Source organism: Monocercomonoides exilis (assembly GCF_001643675.1).
Source record: "Monocercomonoides exilis strain PA203 chromosome Unknown scaffold43-869231, whole genome shotgun sequence".
Lineage (NCBI taxonomy): Eukaryota > Preaxostyla > Oxymonadida > Polymastigidae > Monocercomonoides > Monocercomonoides exilis.
In genome coordinates this window covers 29,835-51,817 of record NW_027150588.1, presented here as the reverse complement: position 1 = coordinate 51,817, position 21,983 = coordinate 29,835, and the positions used below count along the sequence as shown (strand labels likewise).

The window sequence follows — 21,983 nt, the reverse complement described above, 5'->3', positions numbered from 1 at the left end:
GAACCAAAAAAATTACAAAAGAAATTATTTCCCTGAAATTACCATCGTGAATATTTCAGAAAAACAGGAGTTCCTCTATTTGGAAAATTGAGCTCTGTATTTGCTTGTATTTACTTTTTCATTTGGTTTCTGAAACGAATTTTCATCTTTACCTCCAAAAACAACTCTTTCATTTGTCAAATAAAGAAAAAAAAAACAGTTGGTTTCTAAAATATTTAATTTCAACAATAAAAAGAAACTATAGATGCAAATAATAAACTACATTTTAACAAAATTGCGATGAAGTGATTTTTTCAAAGTTAAATGAATTCTAAGCATTTTTGGGAGATATTGGCAAACTGCTTTCGGACATCACATTTGTGAAATGAAGTTCAACAATTGAAATGTATATTTTTTTTGCAATGCTGCTTAATGTTCAATGCTTGTCCTTGCAATAAGGTTGCTTCAACTTCAAAATGTTGTCGATTGGATCAGCATTCAAATGTTCCACTCGACCCTTTGAAAGAAATGAACAATTTGTGAAGAGAGGGGAAGAAATGCAACAAGAAACATACCGAACTAACCATCTCTCTGACTGCTAAGCTAACTTTTGGATAGTCCTCAACAATCCCATTCCAAGTGATTTTTGTTTTTAAAACAACTTTCTGCAGAACCGTCAGCAGCGACTCAAGAAAATGATACACTTTTCAATAGGAGGAAAAAAATATAACATTTGGTAATTGAATTCATTTCCACAAAAAATAAAATTAAAAGAAAAGAAACAAAATCGATTTTTAAAATTATAAATCTCTTTTCTCGTTAAAATCATCAAAGCATACATAGTATTTCATCCTCTTCTCCAACTACAAAAATTCGCGCATCATTTACTTGGGCAAAAACGCACAGTAATGAGCCTATCATGCAACATTGCTCCCCACCAAGGCTCCAGTCATATTGCGTCTTTTCGAAAAGTTTTTGATTCCACTCAGCTCTTTCCTCACTTTTCATTTCAACAAAATACTCACTAAAAACAATATATCCCTCTGTATTTGTTATTACAATAGAATGAATCATTCTTTAATGATATCCCTTAAACATTTTTTCGAAATTCTGGATGCAAGTGCTGGATGCTTAATTGAATTTTGAAAACATAACACAAAAATAAAAAAATAAAAAAATTGGACGTTTATTATTGTTTTTTTATATTCATTGTTTTTTGCATCTTTATTTTTGTTTAATAAAAAAAATAAATATTTGTTTATTCTTTTGTATTTGTAAATATCTTTCCATAAATTAAGACATAACTGATAACTTGTTTCAAAAATGCATTTGCAAATAAAGTTATAATAAATATAATAAATAATGACTTCAAAAAATTAAAAAAGAAAAAAAAAATATATGCACTTATAATTATCAACTATTCAATCACCTTTTTTATCCAAATCTTCATTTTTCTTTCTCAAATCTTGATTGAATATCTTTGCCGTGTTATCAATGCAAAAATACGGTTTTTTCATCGACTTTGGCCAATTGAGCCTTTTGATCTCTTCAGCGCTTTCCGTGTCGAATGAGTTCCAGTTCATTGTTTCTTCGAATTTGTGCGGAATAAACAGATCCTTCTTCTTCGAAGCGACAAAAGGCGAGCGATCAGAAAACGCGCAGTTTTGAGCGCTGCCCCACACCGTCGGGTCGATAGAGAAGCGCGTACCGAACACAGGCGCCGAAGGAGAGGAGTAGATCGACAGAGGAGAAGGGGCAAACGAAGAAAAAGTCGGAGAAAACGCAGAAGCAGAGGAAGTTTGAGGATAATCTGCCGGTTTTTTTGATGAGCGAAAAGAGGATTGCGTCGTTGAAGCGCGTGGGGTGAGGCAGCTGTGCAGGCTGTCCTGGCTTTTGAGCGAAGGGAGATGCTGTGTGTCTCTTTGGAAAGAGCGCCGAGTGCGAGAAAAACGAGAAGAAAGCGACGGAGCGGTTGCCAAGCCGTCACGTTGGAAAGACGAGCGGAGGGAATAAGACGTTTTGGGGCTGTTGATCTCCAGCGGAAGAGGAAAAGAAGACGGGTCGCAAGAACGACGATGCGACGAAAGTGAATTTGAAAGTTCTGTTGAGCACGAAGAAGCAGATGTCTTTGGCGACATAATGATTTGAAGAAAAGAGGAAGGAGAGATTTGTTCTATTTCTTTGGGCACACTCGTTGAAATAGACATGCCATGCGCATCCACTTTGCCTTGGCCAGAAACACGAAAGTTGCACGTCTTTTCTCTTTTTTCAGGACTTCTGTCATTCGCAGCTAATACAACCAACTCTCTTTTACTTCCACATTCCCTTGAAGTCACAAGGGAGTCTCGAATTCCTAATCTTTGCCTTCGCCATTTCCTTTTGTATGATGAATGATATTTGTTTGGAACTGGTCTGCTTGTAAGAAATCGTGGAGATGTCGTAAATAATGGTTCAAACGAGGGTTGCTTCGTATCAAAGGTCGTGAGTGATATCAATGGTAATTTTGGAATTTCTTTTTTTGCTGATCTGGTAAGTTCTTCATTATCAAACTCAAATGAGGTACCCGAAGTGAATGATATTGGAGCTTTAGAGTCTAAAAGATCCTTTTGATGAAAGTTTACAGTTTCCTTTGAGTATGGAAGAAGATGATGTTTTGAATTTGGTTCTATTTGATTAAATTCCTGTAAAGATTTACATTGTTCTGATGTCCTACTTTGCTTTTTATGGATAATGGAATTTTCAACACATTTTTGCGTTCTACAGAAAACTTTTTCATTCCATTCATTAAATTCAAGTTGCTTCACAAGATTTTCTTTTGTCTCTTTTCTTGCAATGTCTCCAGTAATTTTGAGGAAGAATTTTTCATGTTCATCAGCTAAATCAAAAACGTGTTGTAAAAATACAGCATTTTTCATTTCATTTCTTTCTTCTTGAAGTTTCTATAAAAAAATTATACTAAAAAAATATTTTTGCAGCATACTCTCATTCTTTCCACAGCCAAACTATGCTCCTGTTCAAACAATTGTTGCCTTTCTTTCTCTCTCGCAATCAAGCTAATCTCCCAATCTGAAAGCAATTTTTCATCTGCTTTTATTTTATGTACATTTTGTAATATTATTCCAGATATAAAAAACCATTCAATGAATACATAAGTCACTATAAATCAACTTAAGAAAGCAAACCATCGATAATATTTTTATCAGCTTTATTTTGCATAATGATATACAAAATTTTCTAACATGATCAATATTATGGAAAGAAAAGAAAATAGAAAATAAAGAATATATGAATTCAAATTTAATGAATTTTTATGAAAATGTATCCATGTGAATACAGAAAGATAACCATCCTAATTGTGTAACCATTATTAGATTTGACTTTTGATAATCATCAAATAATAGTCTTTTCACAAATAATACCAACTTGAAGACAATTTTTGGAATCATTACATTTTTGAAAACATTTCCGGAAAAAAGAACCCTAAATAGGATACTTTAACTGTACGAAATAATGGGGCATCAGTTTTATAGTTAATATTTTAAATGGACTTCGAATTATCAGCAGCAAAAGATTATGTTAAATCTTGCACCTCAACTAGAGATGCATTATTTGCATTTGCAATCATAATTTTGATTATCCAAACGTGCATGTTCGTGATTGTTTTGCTTCATTATATTGCAAAGTCTAAAACATTGTGCTTCCCATGTATGTCTTCTTTCTTTAAATTTAATAGAAATATCTAAATTGATAACGTTGATTTTGCTTTTATTTAGGGAGTAAATGGTTTATTATTTTCCAATTATGCATGTTTGTCGGAACAACTGTGTTTTGGATGATTCACTTTTTCTTTGAAGGTCAATGTGGATATAAGAATTCCATTGATTGGAGCATTATTACATTATTCATATGTAGCATAATTGGCATCGTTGTGTGCGTGTTGATGATAATCCCGTGCAAGAATTCAGTCTTTATTTACTTGTATTTGATTGGAACGCTTATCCACTTTATCTTCACATGGATTTACTATCTCAGAACCTGTGGAGGTTATTGGTACTACTCGAAAAATCAGAACACTCGTTTCATTAACTACACTCTTACTGAATTCATCTTTATAACAGTTGTGTTTGTGTTTGAAATTCTCCTGAACTTCCAGATTGACTTCAAACTTAACCCTCAATAAATAAATTTATTTCATTGAATCTTCATTTTCCCGATAAATGTCCTTTTTTTCACTATTACAAAGTTATATTTTAAACAATATTTTGATTGTCATAATTTTTTCAATTCAACAACTTTCACATCTCTTGTGTACAATTAAGTATTTTTGAATTAATTTGTTATTCCAAACAATGTTACTTTTTATAAAAACAATTTTCATTTTTTTTCCAACTGTTTGATCAAAGTTAAACCATTGATGTGAAATTAAACGACTTTTTGGAAAATTGTGAATTGTGAAAGTGAAGTTCATTCTCAAGACATGTTGGTGAATTTATCAAAAAGGATTTTAAAAAAATAAACGTTTTATTACAGTTGTTTCTAAAAAATATTATAATTTATATTATAATTTAGTTTAATAATTTTTTTTTTATTTAAAAATTATTATTAAATGAATTTCTAATTACTGTGCTTTCGAACGCTATCCTAATTTATACGAGTTTTTTTCACGTTTGAAAATACTATTTTATCTTTTTTAATCGTTCTTTGATTGTCCCTTTTCACAATTTTGATTCTTGGTGTTTTTTCTCCACTTTGCAAACTTCTTAAAAGACTCCAATCATTAATAAATAATTTTACAGTGTTATGAAAAAGTTCTTTTTTCTTTCCTTCTTTTTTTCCCTTTTAATTGGATATCAAAGACTGTTCATTCGATATATTCAAATAATGAATTGTTTTTGAAACAATTCCATTTAACGAGGCAAATTTTGTCTTTATTCACATCAAATAATATTTAATTAAGTAAAAAGACTTCAGGGGAAAATACATATTTTTTTTTAAAAAATATTGAAAAGTCACATTTATCATTTCCAATAAGGAAACAGTATCCAAAAATTCAATAAAAAATTAAAAAAGGAAAGAATAGAAAAGAAATTTTGACAATACAAATTTAGAATAAAGAACACATAGTAAAGCTGTTATAATATCGAAATCTTAAAAACAAACACAAAAAATTAAATTCCAACACATATAGAAATCACATCAAAATGTGCAATTTCATAAAAATAATTCGTTCAAAATAATGAAAGACAGAAAAAAATAAAAATAAAAAAAACAAAATTTAATAAAATCATATCTTGTGAAAAAGCTTAAAAATTATTGAAAGTCAATAATACACAAGTTTAATGATATATTTGTAAATAAAATCCTTGAAAAAAAGATAAAGAAATACTCCAAAATAACTTCTCTCTCTTTCTTTTTCAATCGTATCTTTATCTTCTCCCTTTTTTGCTCTTGGGTTGCGGACGTGTCTTTTTGCCCTTGCGATTCGATCGATCATCCTCTGATGAGTCGCTACTACTTTCGTTAGAATCGCTACTGCTTTCAGTAGATTCGCTATCGCTGCCTGAAGACTCGCTATCAACTTCTATCTTTTTAACCCTCTTTGGAGGTGGAGGAGGGACATGAACAGGAAGAGCAGCAGGCGTACTGATCTCAGCCTCGAGCTGCTCCTTGTCATTCGACAGTGTTTGCATTTGAGGCGCTTCTGGCATTGGCTGCATGGGCTGCATTGGTACTAAGTTTCCAGCCATTGGTGGTTGGGCATATGGTTGTTGAGGATATGGTTGTTGTGGATACGGTTGTTGAGGGTAATACTGTTGAGGATATGGCTGTTGCGGTGGCTGAGCATATGGCTGCTGGGGGTATGGTTGTTGAGAATATGGTTGTTGGGGATAAGGCTGCTGAGGAGGTGGTACATACGGTTGTTGCTGAATCTGAGCAGGAAGTGAATTAGGCGGTGCAGCTTCTGCATCTCCCTCGTCTTTAACAGGTACGCTCCAATAGCTCATGTCGAACGATTCGTCTTTCTCTTTGTATTTCAATGCCTTTTCATATCCCTTTCTTGCTGCCTCGTCCATGTGCTTCAGCAGCTTTTTGCTTCCAAACTTCTCCCATGTTGGAGTTGTAATGGCCATCTCCTCGTCCAGAAGGAAGCTAATGAACATCGACGTAATGGCAAACGTGTATGTGTCAAATATCGTGCTCACCACAAACACAATCACAAAAAGTCCGATCACCACGTTCAAGATCCACCCAAGCTCTGTGAATTTCCCTGCCGCAATCGCATATTCCTGTGTCATTAACCCAAACCACATCGGACGGGCCATCAAAAACAGAATAAACAGACTCAAAAGAACGATAAGCGTCTCTGCAATGCCCATCACCAGCGGAATAACAGAATTGAGAACAGCTGATCTGAAGATGTTTCTGATCATTAGCAAAATTGACTGCTTCCCTGTTTCGAAAAAGGGAGTTCCTTTGATCGAGATGATGACATAAGCCTGTGAGTTGATGTACTCAAGGAACTGCATAATGCAGCTCAGGATGCAATCAATCAAGCAGCACAGCAGCACCAGCGGAGACCCGCCCTGTTTGCACACGCTGGCCGCCTGCTCTTGCAGCATCCTCAGCACAGCGCACAGCGCAATTAATCCTGATCCGAATGCCACGCTGCCTGGGCTGTAGCGAATTGTGCGCCAGAATGCTTTAAATGTTTCGAAGCAAGAGACTTTAGCTTTGTCTCTGGAAAAGTACCATGTCGCAATAGTTCCTCCGATCGTCATTTCGTTTATTCCAGACAAAAACATTACCATCCAAATAAACCCAAAAAGAGAAAAGATGTACCAGATGGCAGAGTAGCCAGGAACATCAATAAAAGGAACTCCATTCACAGTTCTGACCGGATAGCTAGTCACAAGGCATAAAATGCCAAGCACAAACAAAATTGACACCCCAAATGTCAGTATTGAAACAAGAGTGGTTATGACCGGCAGCAGAGGATTAGTTCGAATTGCATAAGATGTTTCTGCAGTGAGACGAGCAGCAAGCTCAATACGCTCACGAGCGCAGTACATGCAGCATGAACAGCAACACATTGACAATAAGACGATCGCACCTACTACCATCAATACAGGACCTACAATAGATCCAATAGTTGGTTGTTTTTTGCTTGTTCGACTTGTGCTATTGTTATTCGTGTTATTATTGTAGTATGGATCATAATAAGGATCATAATAAGCAATAACATGTTCAGCAAATTCGGATCTGGATTCAGATTTTGTATCATTAGTTATCTGAGGAATCGAGTACACATGTACCGAAGGAAGAGATAATAGACTCGCTCCATTGTTTTTGTAAATCACTGCTGGAAGAATTTGTGTGGATCCTGAAAAATTCTCGGCTGAATTTGTTTTGTTGTTGTTAGAACCATCCATTGCAGAATCCATTGCACCAATTAAAAACATAACTCCAACGATGAAAAGTGCAAGACCTACAACTGCTACAGCAACAACTGATCCGATAAGGCAACACCAAACCATTCCACGTGCACAACATGCCATAAAAGCGATCCAGATTGCGCAAAGAGCAATTGCTATGAATGCGATTGCAACTATCATCCATATACCACTTATAAAGCTACCCATGAAGCTATTGACAAATTCTGTAACTGTATCGCTTGATTCTTTCGCAATACACACTTTATTCACAGGAGAATAATCGTATGAAACGTAATAGCACCCTTTTCTTCCGCATTCACTTGAGTTTAAAGAGCTTGGATTTTCTCCCTTGCACATGCATCGTTCATTATTCGAGGGGCAAGACTTAACACACCACTGTTCAGATCGATATACGAATAAGTTTGTATTTTTCCGTTGATCGCTGACGTTTGTCTTCACTCCACAATAAACTCCCCTAAATGTTTGTTGTGCGTTAATAAATTTGTGAAAATGTTTCAAATTACGATATTTACAAACTCTGATGCCTGCGGATTTAGAAACATATACAACTTTGCAGCTGCACATGAATATATGAATAAAATTAACCAAAGCAATACAACAACTCCGAAAGCAATTAAGCAATATATGTCATTGCATTTTTTGTGATTTGCAGGAATGTCAACTTTTCCATTTGTTTCAACCAAAGAATTTTCCTTTTCCCCAAGCTCTGTTTAATTAAACAATAATTTATGATAAAAAATCTTTTATAGCATACCTTTAAAAATAGTTGCAACAGCGAACATAACAAATCAGCACCCTTTCGAAAAGAAATATTGAATAATATGATGGATCAAAATTACGCTTTTGTTTCGATGATCGTGATATTTTTCAACCTAGTTATTTATCATTTAGCAGTTTTTTCTAGTACATAAATATTATTTTCAAAAGAGAAAAAATTTGAATATTTATTTTGTTGCTTAAGTTTGTTTGGTATAAATAATAAAATAAATATTTTTGTGAATAAATAATAAAAGAAATCTGTTATATGATTTTCATTATAATTGAATTGTTTTTTGTATTATTGAGTAATATATGGGTGATTATTTTTGAAAACATACAGTTTGCGAAAAAAAATCCCGGACATCGCAAAAAATACCGGACAAGATCGATTTCTCAATAACCGCAAGAGGAATAATTCTGACTATTTTTCACAAAATATATCTCGTCAATGCAAACTCATTTGAAATATAAAACATTCAAAATATCCTCATTTGTGCTCAGTTAAAATTAATTTTTGAAATCTCGGAGAAATAGGATTTTGAGTTTCTCTGAGATTTTATAAACAATTTTTTTCTGAGCACAAACGAGGAAGTTTTGGAAGTTTTGTATATTGAATGAGTTTGTATTGGTGAGATATATTTTGAGGAAAATTGTCAGAATTATTACTCTAACGGTTATTGTGAAATTGATCTTATCCGGTATTTTTTGCGATGTCGGGATTTTTTTTCGCAAACTGTATTTTATCATTCAAAAATTTCGGATCGAAAATTTTTCTTTAATGTTGTCAAATGAATACTGAAAAGAGAAAAGATATATTAAAAAACATAATTATCTATATGTCTTAATTTTTTTGAAAAGTTCCTTTTGTTTAATTTTCAGGAAAAATGAAAAATGAATGTTTTTATCAAAATTTCCTTCCAACTCACCAAAATTCATCAGCATGTGGATTAATGCTTGTTAATGTTATTATTCACAATCTTATAAATTTAGGTGAGTTGGAATGAAAATATAATGAAAATATTTTGTTTTCTCAAAAACCAGAAAATAAAACAAAAGTAACTTTTCAAAAAAAATTCGACATATTATCGCGAAAACATTTGTTATTGAAACAGTTGAAATGCATTTAGCATTCGGATTCAAAATCTCTAACCAATGACAAGCAGTCTTTGAAAAATCAACACATCGAAAAAAGTTTTGATTTCATAAACAATCACCCATATGTCACAATTGATCTCATCCATTCATTATTATTATGCATTTTTTTCACGTTTCATTTCAGTTTCAAAAAATGTTTCAGGGCAAGTCTTGACACTCAAATCAATTAAAAAGTTTTTGTTTCTCACTTAGTATTTTTTTTCGTTTTTTCATTTCATTTTCCTCGTCATGCTGCAAGTGACAAGTCATATCCTTTTTATTCGTGACTGATAAATTGAATTTTTCTTTGTGACTTTTATTATTGAATATGAGCTCACTTTTTCTAATTAATTTTCGTCTGTTTAACAATTATCAAAATTTCAGGTTCTTTCATCACCAATAAGTTTTTCGTTATTTTAGAAATATGGGTGATTCTTTTTGAAAAGTTCCATTTGTTTAATTTTCAAAAAAATAAAAATTTCATATTTCCATCAAATTTCTGTTCCCACTCACGAAACTTTTCTTGAATGGAAATAATAACATTGTGTAGATTTTATTTTCATGGCAGCGAAATTTGGTGAGCGAGAACTGTAATTTGATCGAAATTTGAAATTTTTTCTTTATTTGAAAATTAAACAAAAGGAAATTTTCAAAAAAATTTTGACAAATGCAAAACACTTTCCAGTTGTTTCTTCAACAAATGTCTTTGCAAAAATAAAGATGGAGATGTGGATGTTTATTTTTGAAATCAAATATTTTTTCGGGGTGTTAATTCTGCAAAGATTGTTTATTTTTAGAAAGTTATTTTTTATTCAAAAGAAAATAAGCACAATAATTGTTTTTTTGACACAAACGTTTTATTTAAATAAAAGATAAAAATTTATTTAAAAAGTTTTTTCACTCTTCAGTATTTTTTTGTAAATATTCAAGATTAATTTTCGAACCGAAAATTATGTATGAAATAATATGATTTCAAAAATAATCACCCATGTCTTCGATAAGTCATTTCTTTTTTCAATGTTTATTTGTTAATGTTCAAAGGTATTTTTCGGTTCGAAAAGATTGAAAGAAAAATTATGATTCCAAAAATAATCACCTATTTATTGAACATATATCTTAAACGTTTATTGTTAGTGTTAATAATGGTGGACACTTTCAATAACAATGAACAGAAGCCTTTTCTCAACAACTGTTGAAAGTTGTATTTTGACAACGAACCCAATTATTCCTTCAATGAATACAAACTAATAAATCATATAAAAATGAAACAACTCATTCACAAGAATAAAGAAAGAGACATTTTAAATTTTCGGAGAAACTCGGAGAAACAAGATTTTACGAGTTTCTCCGAAAATAAAAAATAATTATAATAAAATATCACTGTGTTGGATGCGTGATTTAAACAATTCAAATAAGTTCACATTCAATGAGGGAATAGTTGAGTTTTTTATCTCAATTCGACTATCAATGGTAATTGAGAAAATGCAACTGTCCACAGTTTTAGAAAGTGTCCACCATTATTAACACTAACAAAATCCCTGTTTCTTCTCACTCATTTTCTATTTAATGTGATAATCTTTGTTGTTGAAGTATTATCAAATATGTTGGAGATAATTTTTGTAATCATTTCTTTTTTCGGGGTGTAGATTTTTCTAAGATTGTTTGTTTTTTGAAAGAAAATGTTTATTCAAAAGAGAAAAAGCATGATAATTGTTTTAAAAAACAAATATTTTTACCGAATAAAAGATTGTAATGTCTTCAATAAGCCTTATCACTTTTCAAATATATTTTTAATTGATATTCTCAAAATATTTTTGCTCAGATATTGTTAAATGAAATAATATGATTTCAAAAATTATCACGCACAGACATAATGAAGTTTTTTTATTCGAAATGTTTTATGTTTTTATCCATTTTTTCTATTAATTTTCTCATTTCATTATTTTTGACAAAAAATATGAAAATATGAAAATTATGAGCTGCACAATATTTTTTCGATATTTTAAGTGATGTGCATGAAAAGAAAAATATTTTCACAAAGCAATTACCATGTTAGAATTTTGTGAAATGTTGTTGCTCAAAAATAAACACATCAATTTTTGAAAATGATAAATATGCTTATTTTATATTAAACAAAATTTAAAATGACTAATCATTAAGAATACCAATGCATTATTATCTTATTTATTCGTTATTGTAACATATAAATTTGTATATCAAATAAAACCATAGATATTTTCATATTTTCAAATTTTTTGACAAAAATGATGAAATGAGAAAAACAACAGAAAAAAAGAATAAAAACATAAAACATTTCGAATAATTAAACTTTATTATGTATATTTCTAACCTTGTAATTAAAAACAAACAAAAACTGAGAGTTGATTCAAAACGAGCAAAATAAATGGGGGAAAATATGAACTTTCAAGCTTTTTTTCACAAAGAACAAAAAAATTGCCTCACTCATATCTTTACTTAACTTTCTCAGATTTCAGAATAAATAAGATTCTCATATCTGTAAACTTGTATCATTGATATCATAATATTATGTTTTGTGACATCACAAGTATTAAAAAAATGAACCCATTTCATTCATGTTTTTTATCGCAAAAAGTCAATAAAGATTGCAAATTTTTTCTTTGAAAAAGCTTGAAGTTTCATGTTTTCCTCCTAATGATCAAAAATAAATTTTAAATTCCTTTGATCATCAAAAACTAAAGTTGAAACAAAAAATTATTTGTTCTGTCGTAAAATAGAAAATTAAACTTGTGAAAGTTTGCTTTTTATATTTCTATGTTGTATTTATTCTGTTTCAATGAACAAAAAAAAATAACCGGGTTTATGAAAATGTTCGGGTTTATAAATCACCCTAAAGTTTTTTTCCAGAATTTTTTGTGATTTTAATCTTTACAATAATATTTCAAAATATAAAGTCTTTCTTTATCCCAGTAATTTGATTTTTAATATAACATAATAACAATTTATTTTAATAAAAATTTAAAAAAAACGAACAAAAAATGAAAATTTTGATCAAAGTGAAAAATATTATAAAAAAGATAATAATTGTATTTTCGATTTTATTCAGTAAATACATATTTAATGAAAATTAGATATTTATATATGATGGCAATTATATATGCGCAATACAATGAAACAAGCGATTCATTTATGAAAGAAATGCTTACTGATTTCAGCAAAGAGAATCATAACTTCATATATATGAGTTATTCTGATGGTACATTAAACGAGATTATTCTTACAAAAAGCAAAAAGTTTGTTGCAAGCGATACTTTATTTAATTTAGCTTGCTTCGTGTATTTTACAACTCTTATTTCAGCCTTCGAAAATACTCAACGACAGATTCTTTGAAAGGATTTTATGCATCGAAATACAAAATTGGTGCCAATAAATTATGCACAGTTATTATTGAAGCGAATACAAGCCTGTAATTGCGAAGCCTAAATTTTGAGCCGATTTTTCAGAAACACATTTGCGAAGTTGGGAGTTTATTGTCCTTGGCTGTTTGGTCGTGCTTGCTCGTATCTTCTCGCACAGGGTTTATAATTTCATCTCCAACACCTTCTGCAGCTGACAGCAACCAGATTATCCTTTGCAACTTCAGTGTGCTTCCGTCTTTGCCAAATGGCTTTGTGGGTTCGCTTGTTGAGGCGTGTCAACCTCCATTTCACTCTGCGCCCGAAACAACCATTTTTGTTGCGTTTTGCGCGTTTTCTTCGTTGGGCGTTGCTGCTTGTCCGTTTGTGGGGTGCGTTGGAAGCAGTTTCATTTTCTTGGAATATTCTTTGTTCGCAAACATTTCATCAATTCATTCATTTCAATCCTCTCATTTAATTTGCAAGAGCAGAAATGCAATATTAATGAATGGATGCTCGTTTTCATCTGTCTGCGATGCATGCGATGACGGAATAATACCCTCTTTCAATAATCCCTTTACCTCTTTGACTGCTTCAAACATCTCGTTTATTGGATGTTGCAGGACAAGAAATATTGCATATTCTGGAAGTGAAAGAAATCCATTAAAGCCAACGAGACAGAGAATTACAGCTGATTGTGCAAATATTTTTACTTGGAGCGAGTGGAACGGATCAAAGACAACAGGAACTAACAATTCTTGGGAAGATGGAATATCGAGTGGTGGAGCAATATGCATGAACAATTTAAGAAATAGCGAACTATCAGTTACTCATTGCAAATTTAGCAACTGCTCGTCATATTGGTGTGGTGGAGGGATTATGTGCTTTTCTATTAAATCTGTATTTTTTGAAAATAATTTGTTTAACACATGCATCGCACAAAATCAATATGGAGGGGGTATGTTTATTTATCAGATTTCAAAATGCGCTCGAATCATCAGATGTCAATTCCAAAAATGTGAGGCAAGCTATGACGGAGGAGGTCTCTTTCTTCATTCTTTCAATGCTTTAGGATCTGAATGTATCGAAGTCGAGAATGAAGAAGAAGAAAATGCGTTCATCTTTGACTGCAATTTTACTTCATGTTCAATTACTAATTCATGGGGCGGAGGGATGTATTGCTTTGGCATTCCTTCGTCATTTGAAATGAGGAGAATCCAGTATATTTTTTGCACAGCAAATTCATATGGTGGAGGATTAGATTTTTATCCAAAACAACAAACACTTCCAAGTAATAACCATTTTTGCTATTTCATTTTCTTTCTTGATTGTCGATGCACCAATACCACTCCATATGGTCACGATGTGTATTTCGAAGATTATTACAAAGTATCAAATTCATCAAATCCGTTCTATGAATCATATACAACAAATACAAATGACAAGAGAATATGCTATGTTTATTTATTTGAAGATACTTGGATTTATCAGCAAACGCAAAAGAAGTGGTGGCTCAACGAAGGATTGAAGGATAGAATTGTGGGAACGAATGGAAGCGATTCAAACTTGTATTGTGGGATAAGCGAGTCTGCTCCGTGCAAGACAGTGGGGCATGCGGTGGGGTCGAGTATTGCGCAGCTGAGCTCAACGATCACAGTGCTGGGAGGGAAGCATGTGAGTGAAGGATCAACGATCAGTGTTGGGGAAAAGAAGATAATAATTACAGGGAAAGGAAATACGGTGAGCGTGGTTGGGACAAGTTCTCTTTCTTCATCTTCGACAACGCTGTTTAGCATATCTACTGGCCAACTGGAGGTGGGACATATGGGGATCGATCACAACTCGACAAGAAGCTCATCGCCGAGTGTGTTTATGGTGTCATTGGGGAGTGGCACTCTTTCGCTGGAGGATGTTTTGATCGACTCTTCGAAATCAGGAGGGAGTGGAATGACGAAGTGTGTGTTTGAAGTGGCGCTGACGCAGCGGAAGATGATTGATGTGGAGATCAAAACTATGAAAGTTAGCCAGTCTCTGTTCTCAGAACCATCATCAGGAGAAGTTGAATCAGAAGAGAGTTTTCTGTCAAATGTGACAATTCGAAATGTGAATCTGACTGAAGGAGATGGGGTGGTGATGGCAAAGAGCGTGATGGAAGGAGAGACATTTGTGGTGTGGAATACAACAATGGAAGGATGTGAATGTGCGAATGGGAATGGGGGAGGAATATATGTTGGATTGAAGGGAAATGGGAAAGTGGTTGTGAATGGAACGAGTGTGATTGATGGGAATAAGGCAGATAATAATTGAAGGAGAGGAGGGAAAGGAGGAGGGATGTTTGTGTTTATGGAGAGTGGGGGATGTGGATTGACAATTGGGCAGAATGTTCAGTTTTCGAAAGTGAATGGGAATGTTGCAACATATGGGAAGGATGTGTTTGTTGATTGTGGGAGTGGAGTGTTTTTGGAGTCAAAAGTGAATACAAGCTCATTTGCATTCTTTGACACAAGGGTTATTCCATCAGATGTGCTGAAGCTGAGTGGGAGTGAAAATGGTAATGAAAGTGGAGTGATTCCACTGTTTGTGTATTTGCTCACCATCGAATCGAAGCTGACTGTCGATGGGAGCGGAGAGAGGGCATTGGATCACAACTACTGTGGATTTGAATGGTTTGGGTGTCAAACAATCAATTATTGCATGAGCACTCGAGTTCCGAAAGGCTTCCAAAAAGTTGAGGTTACTTCTGAATCATCAATAAAGGATGAAATCATCGGGCCTTCATTCAATGAGAGTGTTTCGGGGAAAGTGACAACAGGAGAAGAGATAACAATGGTGAAAGTGAATGTGAGTGATGGAGGATCAGCCACTCAAGATTGGCTTGTTGGATGTTCGAGTTCATTGAAAATGAGGAGACTTTCATATGTTGTGAAAGGTCAGCTGAAATCAAGGAGAAGTGCATTCATCCATTCAACATCAACACTCAGTGTGAAGAACTGTTCTGTCTCATCTGAGAGTGGGGAATTGACCGATGGAAGGATAGGATACAGCATCATTGAGATGGCAGGAGGGAATCTGATTGTTGATGGATTTGTGATGGAAAGTGGAGTGACACTGCCAATGAATGGGAAATCTCCAATAACGATGACAAGTGGAGTGCAATTGGAGATTTTGAATAGCAGAATGAGTGGAGTGGAGGTGGAAGTTGCAGGTGGAAATGGAGGAGGAGGATGTTTGAATGTTGGGATGGGCGTTAATGGGAATGTGAAAATTGAAGAAAGCAATTTTTCATCAACCTGCTCAGGTGGAAGTGGAATGAAAGGGGGAGGGATGATGATATCAGTTGGAAGCGGAGGAACATTGAAAGTGAAAGGAGTGAATTTGTCAGAATGTATTGTGCCATCAGAGGATGTTGAGAATGGAGGGAGAGGAATGGGAGGAGGGATGTTTGCTGAATTTGTCAATCAAATGGGAACATTTTCATTGGAGAGCATTACATTTGCTTTGTGCAGTGTATGGAAAGGGAAGAATATGTTCATTTTGGGAAAGGATTTGAACAGTTCTGTGACAAATGAGTCATTCAAGTTTGATTATTCCTCAATGAAGGATGATAAAACTCTGATTGTTGGAAGTGATAGCTATCATTCAAACAAAGATTTATTTATGTTTCTGATTCCATACAGCTCCTTTGAGATATTTATCTCATCAGAAGGATTTGATGTTGCAAGATGTGGAAGTGAGGAAGAGCCATGTTTCACGATGTGGAAAGGGATGAAAAACATGAAAAAGGATATTGGAAATAAAACAATTCAAATTGAAGGATCAGCTGTTATTCAAGATTCATTCAATGTTTCCAATTATCAGATCAAAAAGGATGTGAAGATGGGAGATGAAGAAACAAAAGCAACATTGAATTTTGAAAAGGGGATTGGAAGTCAACTGGAATATTTCATGGTGAATAACGTTCATCTTGAATTAACAAATATCCAGCTCCAATTAACATCTGAATTTGATAACTCATCCAAAACAATTATTTCCAACAAAAATGGAGAATTGGTGATAACTGGATGCTCATTCAATTCAGAGGCAGGAGTGAACAATGGATTTGATTGTGTGTTTGTGGACGTGATTGGAGACAGTGTGGAAGTGAATGATTTGTCGATTGAATCATGCAACGTTGGAAACAGTATTTTTTCCATTCATGACACTGGAATTACTTGTCATTTCTTAAATGTTCGAGTGGAGTCGTTGAATGAAAGTGGAGGTTGTCTTCTTCTGATCAAAGGACCTGAATTAGCAACAAAGTTAAATGAAGTGGACGAGTAAATGAGTCTCAACATTGATAATTCATCATTTTCAGGAGTGAAGAGAAGTGATAATGGAGCAAGTATTTTGGAGTCAAAGAGTGAGAAAAAGATTTGTTTTATTGTGAATGAGAGTAACATCACAGAAGGCAAAGCAGAATCAAGTGAAAAAGGAGGAGCCATATTCTTCACATTAGGTGCATCTGGATCAATGAAGATGATCGACTCAACAATCAGTCAATGCAGCTGCAGTATTAGTTCAGGGAGAGGAGGAGGAGTGTATCTGGCAACAAAGGAAAGAGGAGATTTGAATTTCACATTTGTGAGGGTGAAGTTCAGTGACAACAGTGCAAGTGTTGGAAAAGACATTTTCATTGAATGCTTCAACATTTCATCACAGACAAATGAAAGCCAATTCCAGTTTGATCTTCGAGAAGGCTATTACGATCGTTTCAACGCGATATTTGGAAGAGATTATTGCGAACACCAAAGCGACACAGATCTAATTGGGTTTGCGACGATCCATCAGAGTGACACAATTATTGTGAGCAGTGTGAATGGATCGGATGAGAGGCAATGTGGAACAAACACACTTCCATGTGATTCGATTGATCATGGAATGATGCATCTGACTTCAGATTTCATGAGCGTGATGATTGTTGTTGAAGAGAGTGTGATTGGGGAAGAGATAGAACTGGAGGAGATGAGTCTGAGTTCGAAGAGCAGAGAGATGTGCAAAGTTGAAGTGAAATCAGAAATTGAAAAAACAAAAGATTCTTTGATTTCAACAAGAGAAACAGTCTCGTTGGTGAGAGTGAATTTTGTGTTTGATTCGAATTTCAACTCTCAACATGAATCATAAATATCACCCGAAGGAGGAATTCTTGAGATAATGAATTGCTCATTCACAACAAAACAATCAGCAGAAGAAAGAAATGCAGCATTTTCAAACATTCCATTTCACATTATTAATATGGAAAAAGGAGAATTGCAACTTGATGAATGCACAATATCAAATCTCATTATTCATGAATCTGCATTATTTCTTTCATCTTTTCTTCCATCAGTAATTGATTCATTAACGATTAGCAATTCAACAATTTCAAAATCTCTATTGGATATAAATGAATGTGGTCAATTAACAATAAAGGATTTCAAAACAGAAAATATCTCAGTTGAAGGAAATGAAGAATCATTGATATCGTGCTTATCAATTAAAAAGACGATGAAATTGACAAATTTCACAATGGGTGGAGTGAGTTCAAAGATCACAAAAGGGAAATTGATGAAAGTGGAGGATTGCACAGATGTTTCAATGGACAATTGCATTTTTGATGGAAGTTCAAATGAAAGAAATGAAAAGAATTCAAATACAGAAGAAGAGATGTGCAAATGGGATGGATCTCTCGTGGATATCACCAAGAGTTCTGTGGTGATGAAAGATACAACATTGTCGAATTCACCAGATGGTGGAATTACGATGAGTGGAGGGGAAATGACTGTTAATGATGGAAGATTTGAGAACAATAATCCATCGATTGAAGGATATCCATCTCTGAGAAGAAACATCATTTGTTCCAATTCTGGGACATTGAATGTGATGAGCTTGAAAGGAGGAGATGGATGGGAAAGAAACACGTCTCTTTGGATGTTGAATGATGGATGCAGTTTTGAATGGATTGTTTCAAAAAGGGATTCATCATTTTTCATTTCTGCGTTGGAGGGTGTGGAGGCAAAAGAAGAGACAGATAGAATGAAATTGATATTTAAAGGGTTGCTTCTTATTCCATGCAATCTGGCATTCTCAGTTGTGAAGAGAAATGGAGAAGAGAAAGAGATTGAACATTATGATTTTGATAGAAATGGGTTTTTGTCAGAAAGAGAAGTTGAAGGAAGCGTTGCGAAAGATATAATCAGCAATTGTGGAGATGAAATAGAGGTGAGTGTTTGTGTTTTGTTTGGGAATGCAGAATCTCCTTTATCAACAATTCCATTCGTATTGAAGAACAAAAGCGAGATTGAGCAAAAAGGAGATGAAAGGATTGTTGAAAAAGAGAACAAAATCCAATGGAGTTTGATTGCATTCATTGGTTGTGTGATAGTTGTTGCGATTCTGTTGTTTGTAATAACAATAATTGTTGTGCTTAAGAAGAAACAAAATAAGGGAAAAAGGAAAATTGGAGATGGAGAAATAGAAGAAACAAATAATATTGTGAGAGGGGAATGGAGAAAAGAAGATGTTGTGCAAAGAGAGGAGGAGGAAGAAGATAAGATGCAAGTATTATTGGATGGAGAAACGGGAAATAAGATGGGAATGTCAACAGAGAAAGTTGAGGAGCTTGATGTGCATGAGAACAAAGAAATGGTGGAGAGCGGATTTGATTGTGAGGAAGTGATCGGAGTGATACCAGTGAATTATGTTGAAATGCTAACAGTTGCTTTGCTTCAAAGCTGTGGAGAGGGAGAAGGAACGGAGAGTGTTGCTTGTGCGGGTGGAATAGAAGATCAGAATATGCGAAAAAGAGATGGAAAAGCGAAAAGGGGGAAGAGAAGGAAGGGGAAGAAACGAAAACAAGTGGAAGAGATTGATGAAATTATGGATGAGAGGGGAGGATGCGAGATTGGATTTGAGGAGTTTGGTGAGGTTGCAGCTGCAGATGATGGAAGAAATGGAAAGCAGACAGAATATTATATCAGGATAAGTTCAGCACCAAATAGCCATTTTTCGATGATTGGAGACGATTCAGAAGATCAGGGGATGAAGAGAACAATGGAAGAAGAAAAGGAAGTGGTGGAAGAGAGAGAAAGAGAAGAAATAGGGGAAGAGAAGCAAAAGAGGAGAAAGAAAAAGAAAAAGAGAAATCAGAAAATGGAAGAGAAATCAGAAATTATTCTGGATGATCCTGAAATGGGGTTGCTTGATGAGGGATAGAAGGCTGTTGAGCAGGGCAGATTATATGGATGCACTTGCTTCAGAAAACGAAGGAGGATGAGAGAGATGGGAGAATTATGCTCAGAAATCAGAATGAATTATACAATGAAAGAACTTTCAACAGATTAAAGCGCCAATGGAACTGTTTTGCTTCTTGAAAATCAGTTCATTTGCGAAATGAAAAACGCTTCCAATTAACTTTTTGCTGAGTCTTCTGAAAGAGAAGAGTCGGGATAGCTTTACCATTGCTATGAACCAGAGATTGTTTCCATTGCTATTGTCTCTCATTCTTTAAAAAGAATTTTTGTATCCATTTTATATTCTTTTAATTTATTGTTGAATTTGAATGTTATTCCAACCGGAATTTTTGAATAACGCAATTAACAAATTGTCTTTTTCAAAAATCAACACATTTTTGAATTCAAGGATTTTTTTCCACCCTTATTCTATATATTATTTGGTGATTTGTTTTCATCTCTTGCTTTAAATAAAAGATAAAGAAAAGCATAACACTTAATCATATTTCTTTATTTCCTAATTTATATATAATAACCAGCTCCATTCCTGTCGCATTGCCCTCCAAAGAGGAGATTTACCATTTCAACAATAACACATTTTTCCTGGGCTTTGGAAAAAATACTGACAGAAACATCTTTAAGATGAGTGGAACAATAAAATTGATATTCATGCTAATATTTATATTTAATAACATAAATGATATTTATATTAGGTCATCGAATTACGAAAATTAAGTCATGAAATTCAAATATCAACTTATTTCCACTTTTGCCAGCTCTTATCATTGGAAATGGTATTTCTAATTCTTTTGGAAGAGTTCACACACTATTCTGTTATTATCAACAAAAAAATATTAAAAGTTCAAAGATTATTGTTTGATCTTTGAATCCTTCACAACAAAGAAAGAACAATTATACGTTGCTTCTTGACATATATCTTTGCCTTTATGTTATTCAAAAAAGAGTGAACAAATGAATAAAAATTGCTATTTTTGAGTTATTGTTTTTTCTTTTTATCTTCTTACCACACATGTTCTTATAAAATATAATTATTTAAATGAATATGCTTCTGGCTGCAATTCACATTCAAAAATACATGAGAAAGACCACTCGAAAAAGTTCAATGATATTCAATCGTTATTCCATTTAAACAAGTGACTTAAACTTTTCTTATTCTCTGTTTGTGTGATTATTTTTGAAATCATGTTAATTTTTGGATAGTTGGTTATTTTCATGATTTGAGTTACAAACGAAAGAAATTTCATTGATATGTTTTGTTCTTTGAAATTGGTTTCTCGACAATAAACATTTAGAAAATAAACACATTGAAAAGCAAAAATATTAATATTAAAAATATTGGATGAAATTCTATTTTTTGTGAATAAAGCGTAGTTTGAAAAACTTTTCGGAAAAAATAAGAAGTAAAAATAATCACTCATTAAAAATGAAGAAAAGTTTTTAAAACTGAAAGAATGAAATGATAAAGAAAAGAAACATTAAATGGGACAAAATATTTGACTTCAGGCATTTTCATTGAAAAATTATGCACATTTGATGAACTTTTTGTGATCAAGATATTTGGAAAAAATATGTCTCTATTTCGAAATACGTGAGATATCACAACACATTTTGTTATTATATCAATATTGTTTATTTACAGTTGTGAAAATTCGATTTAATTTGTAATCTGGTAAAGTTTAAAAATGTTATAAGTGAAACAATTTTTTTATGCTTTGTGCATAAAAAGCTTGAAAGTCCATATTTCCCACCAAATGAGGGAAAATACGAATTTAAAAGCTTTTTTTTGCGCAAAGCTTTGAAAAATTACTTCGCTCATAACTTTATTTCCCTTTTTCAAATTTCAAAATATATTTGATTGTCAAATTCTTAAACAGGCATCGTTGAAATCAAAACATAAAGTTTTGTGACATTTCATGAATGGAGAAAAATGAATTCATTTTTATTGTGTTTTTTGATCTCAAAAAGTCAATGAAAAGAGCAATATTTTTCAATGAAATAGCCTGAAGGGAAATATT

At 33.3% G+C, this 21,983-nt stretch overlaps 7 protein-coding genes across 7 annotated transcripts; 4 read left to right on the top strand and 3 right to left on the bottom strand.

The window, feature by feature from the left end:
• Window positions 1-210: 210 nt before the first annotated feature.
• MONOS_18028 (uncharacterized protein) lies at window positions 211-987 on the bottom strand (the record flags this gene model as incomplete). The annotated part of the gene is made up of 3 exons (XM_067871007.1): window positions 211-496; window positions 555-682; window positions 819-987. The coding sequence occupies 3 exons, from the start codon at window positions 985-987 to the stop codon at window positions 416-418; spliced, it is 378 nt and encodes a 125-aa protein (XP_067722027.1). The 3' UTR covers window positions 211-415.
• A 245-nt stretch (window positions 988-1,232) lies between these two features.
• MONOS_10011 (uncharacterized protein) lies at window positions 1,233-3,211 on the bottom strand. Its single transcript, XM_067862418.1, has 3 exons — window positions 3,162-3,211; window positions 2,960-3,063; window positions 1,233-2,918 (listed from the first exon to the last, which is right to left on the bottom strand). The coding sequence occupies exons 1-3, from the start codon at window positions 3,193-3,195 to the stop codon at window positions 1,401-1,403; spliced, it is 1,656 nt and encodes a 551-aa protein (XP_067722026.1). The 5' UTR covers window positions 3,196-3,211; the 3' UTR covers window positions 1,233-1,400.
• Window positions 3,212-3,501: 290 nt separating this feature from the next.
• On the top strand, window positions 3,502-4,347 carry MONOS_18027 (uncharacterized protein). The gene is made up of 2 exons (XM_067871006.1): window positions 3,502-3,684; window positions 3,753-4,347. Exons 1-2 carry the CDS (start codon window positions 3,522-3,524, stop codon window positions 4,157-4,159), a joined length of 570 nt encoding a protein of 189 aa, XP_067722025.1. The 5' UTR covers window positions 3,502-3,521; the 3' UTR covers window positions 4,160-4,347.
• Window positions 4,348-4,885: 538 nt separating this feature from the next.
• Window positions 4,886-8,251, bottom strand: MONOS_10012 (putative Choline Transporter-like (CTL) Family Protein). Its single transcript, XM_067862419.1, has 3 exons — window positions 8,188-8,251; window positions 7,950-8,139; window positions 4,886-7,887 (listed from the first exon to the last, which is right to left on the bottom strand). Exons 1-3 carry the CDS (start codon window positions 8,213-8,215, stop codon window positions 5,406-5,408), a joined length of 2,700 nt encoding a protein of 899 aa, XP_067722024.1. The 5' UTR covers window positions 8,216-8,251; the 3' UTR covers window positions 4,886-5,405.
• A 5,655-nt stretch (window positions 8,252-13,906) lies between these two features.
• MONOS_10013 (uncharacterized protein) lies at window positions 13,907-15,007 on the top strand (the record flags this gene model as incomplete). Its single annotated transcript, XM_067862420.1, has 1 exon — window positions 13,907-15,007. The coding sequence occupies one exon, from the start codon at window positions 13,907-13,909 to the stop codon at window positions 15,005-15,007; it is 1,101 nt and encodes a 366-aa protein (XP_067722023.1).
• A 36-nt stretch (window positions 15,008-15,043) lies between these two features.
• Window positions 15,044-17,860, top strand: MONOS_10014 (uncharacterized protein; the record flags this gene model as incomplete). The annotated part of the gene is made up of 2 exons (XM_067862421.1): window positions 15,044-16,880; window positions 17,055-17,860. The coding sequence occupies 2 exons, from the start codon at window positions 15,044-15,046 to the stop codon at window positions 17,858-17,860; spliced, it is 2,643 nt and encodes an 880-aa protein (XP_067722022.1).
• Window positions 17,861-18,244: 384 nt separating this feature from the next.
• On the top strand, window positions 18,245-19,930 carry MONOS_10015 (uncharacterized protein; the record flags this gene model as incomplete). Its single annotated transcript, XM_067862422.1, has 1 exon — window positions 18,245-19,930. One exon carries the CDS (start codon window positions 18,245-18,247, stop codon window positions 19,928-19,930), a length of 1,686 nt encoding a protein of 561 aa, XP_067722021.1.
• Between the last annotated feature and the right edge of the window lie 2,053 nt (window positions 19,931-21,983).

Coding starts and splice junctions, on each gene's coding strand:
- MONOS_10012 (XM_067862419.1), bottom strand. CDS start 8,215: ATGTTCGCTGTTGCAACTATTTTTAAAG. Junction 8,140..8,187: donor TGTTGCAACTATTTTTAAAG/GTATGCTATAAA, acceptor TTAATTAAACAG/AGCTTGGGGAAAAGGAAAAT. Junction 7,888..7,949: donor CTAAATCCGCAGGCATCAGA/GTTTGTAAATAT, acceptor ACAAACATTTAG/GGGAGTTTATTGTGGAGTGA.
- MONOS_18027 (XM_067871006.1), top strand. CDS start 3,522: ATGGACTTCGAATTATCAGCAGCAAAAGATTATGTTAAATCTTGCACC. Junction 3,685..3,752: donor TAAAACATTGTGCTTCCCAT/GTATGTCTTCTT, acceptor GCTTTTATTTAG/GGAGTAAATGGTTTATTATT.
- MONOS_10011 (XM_067862418.1), bottom strand. CDS start 3,195: ATGCAAAATAAAGCTGATAAAAATATTATCGATG. Junction 3,064..3,161: donor TGATAAAAATATTATCGATG/GTTTGCTTTCTT, acceptor AAATAAAAGCAG/ATGAAAAATTGCTTTCAGAT. Junction 2,919..2,959: donor TGGCTGTGGAAAGAATGAGA/GTATGCTGCAAA, acceptor ATTTTTTTATAG/AAACTTCAAGAAGAAAGAAA.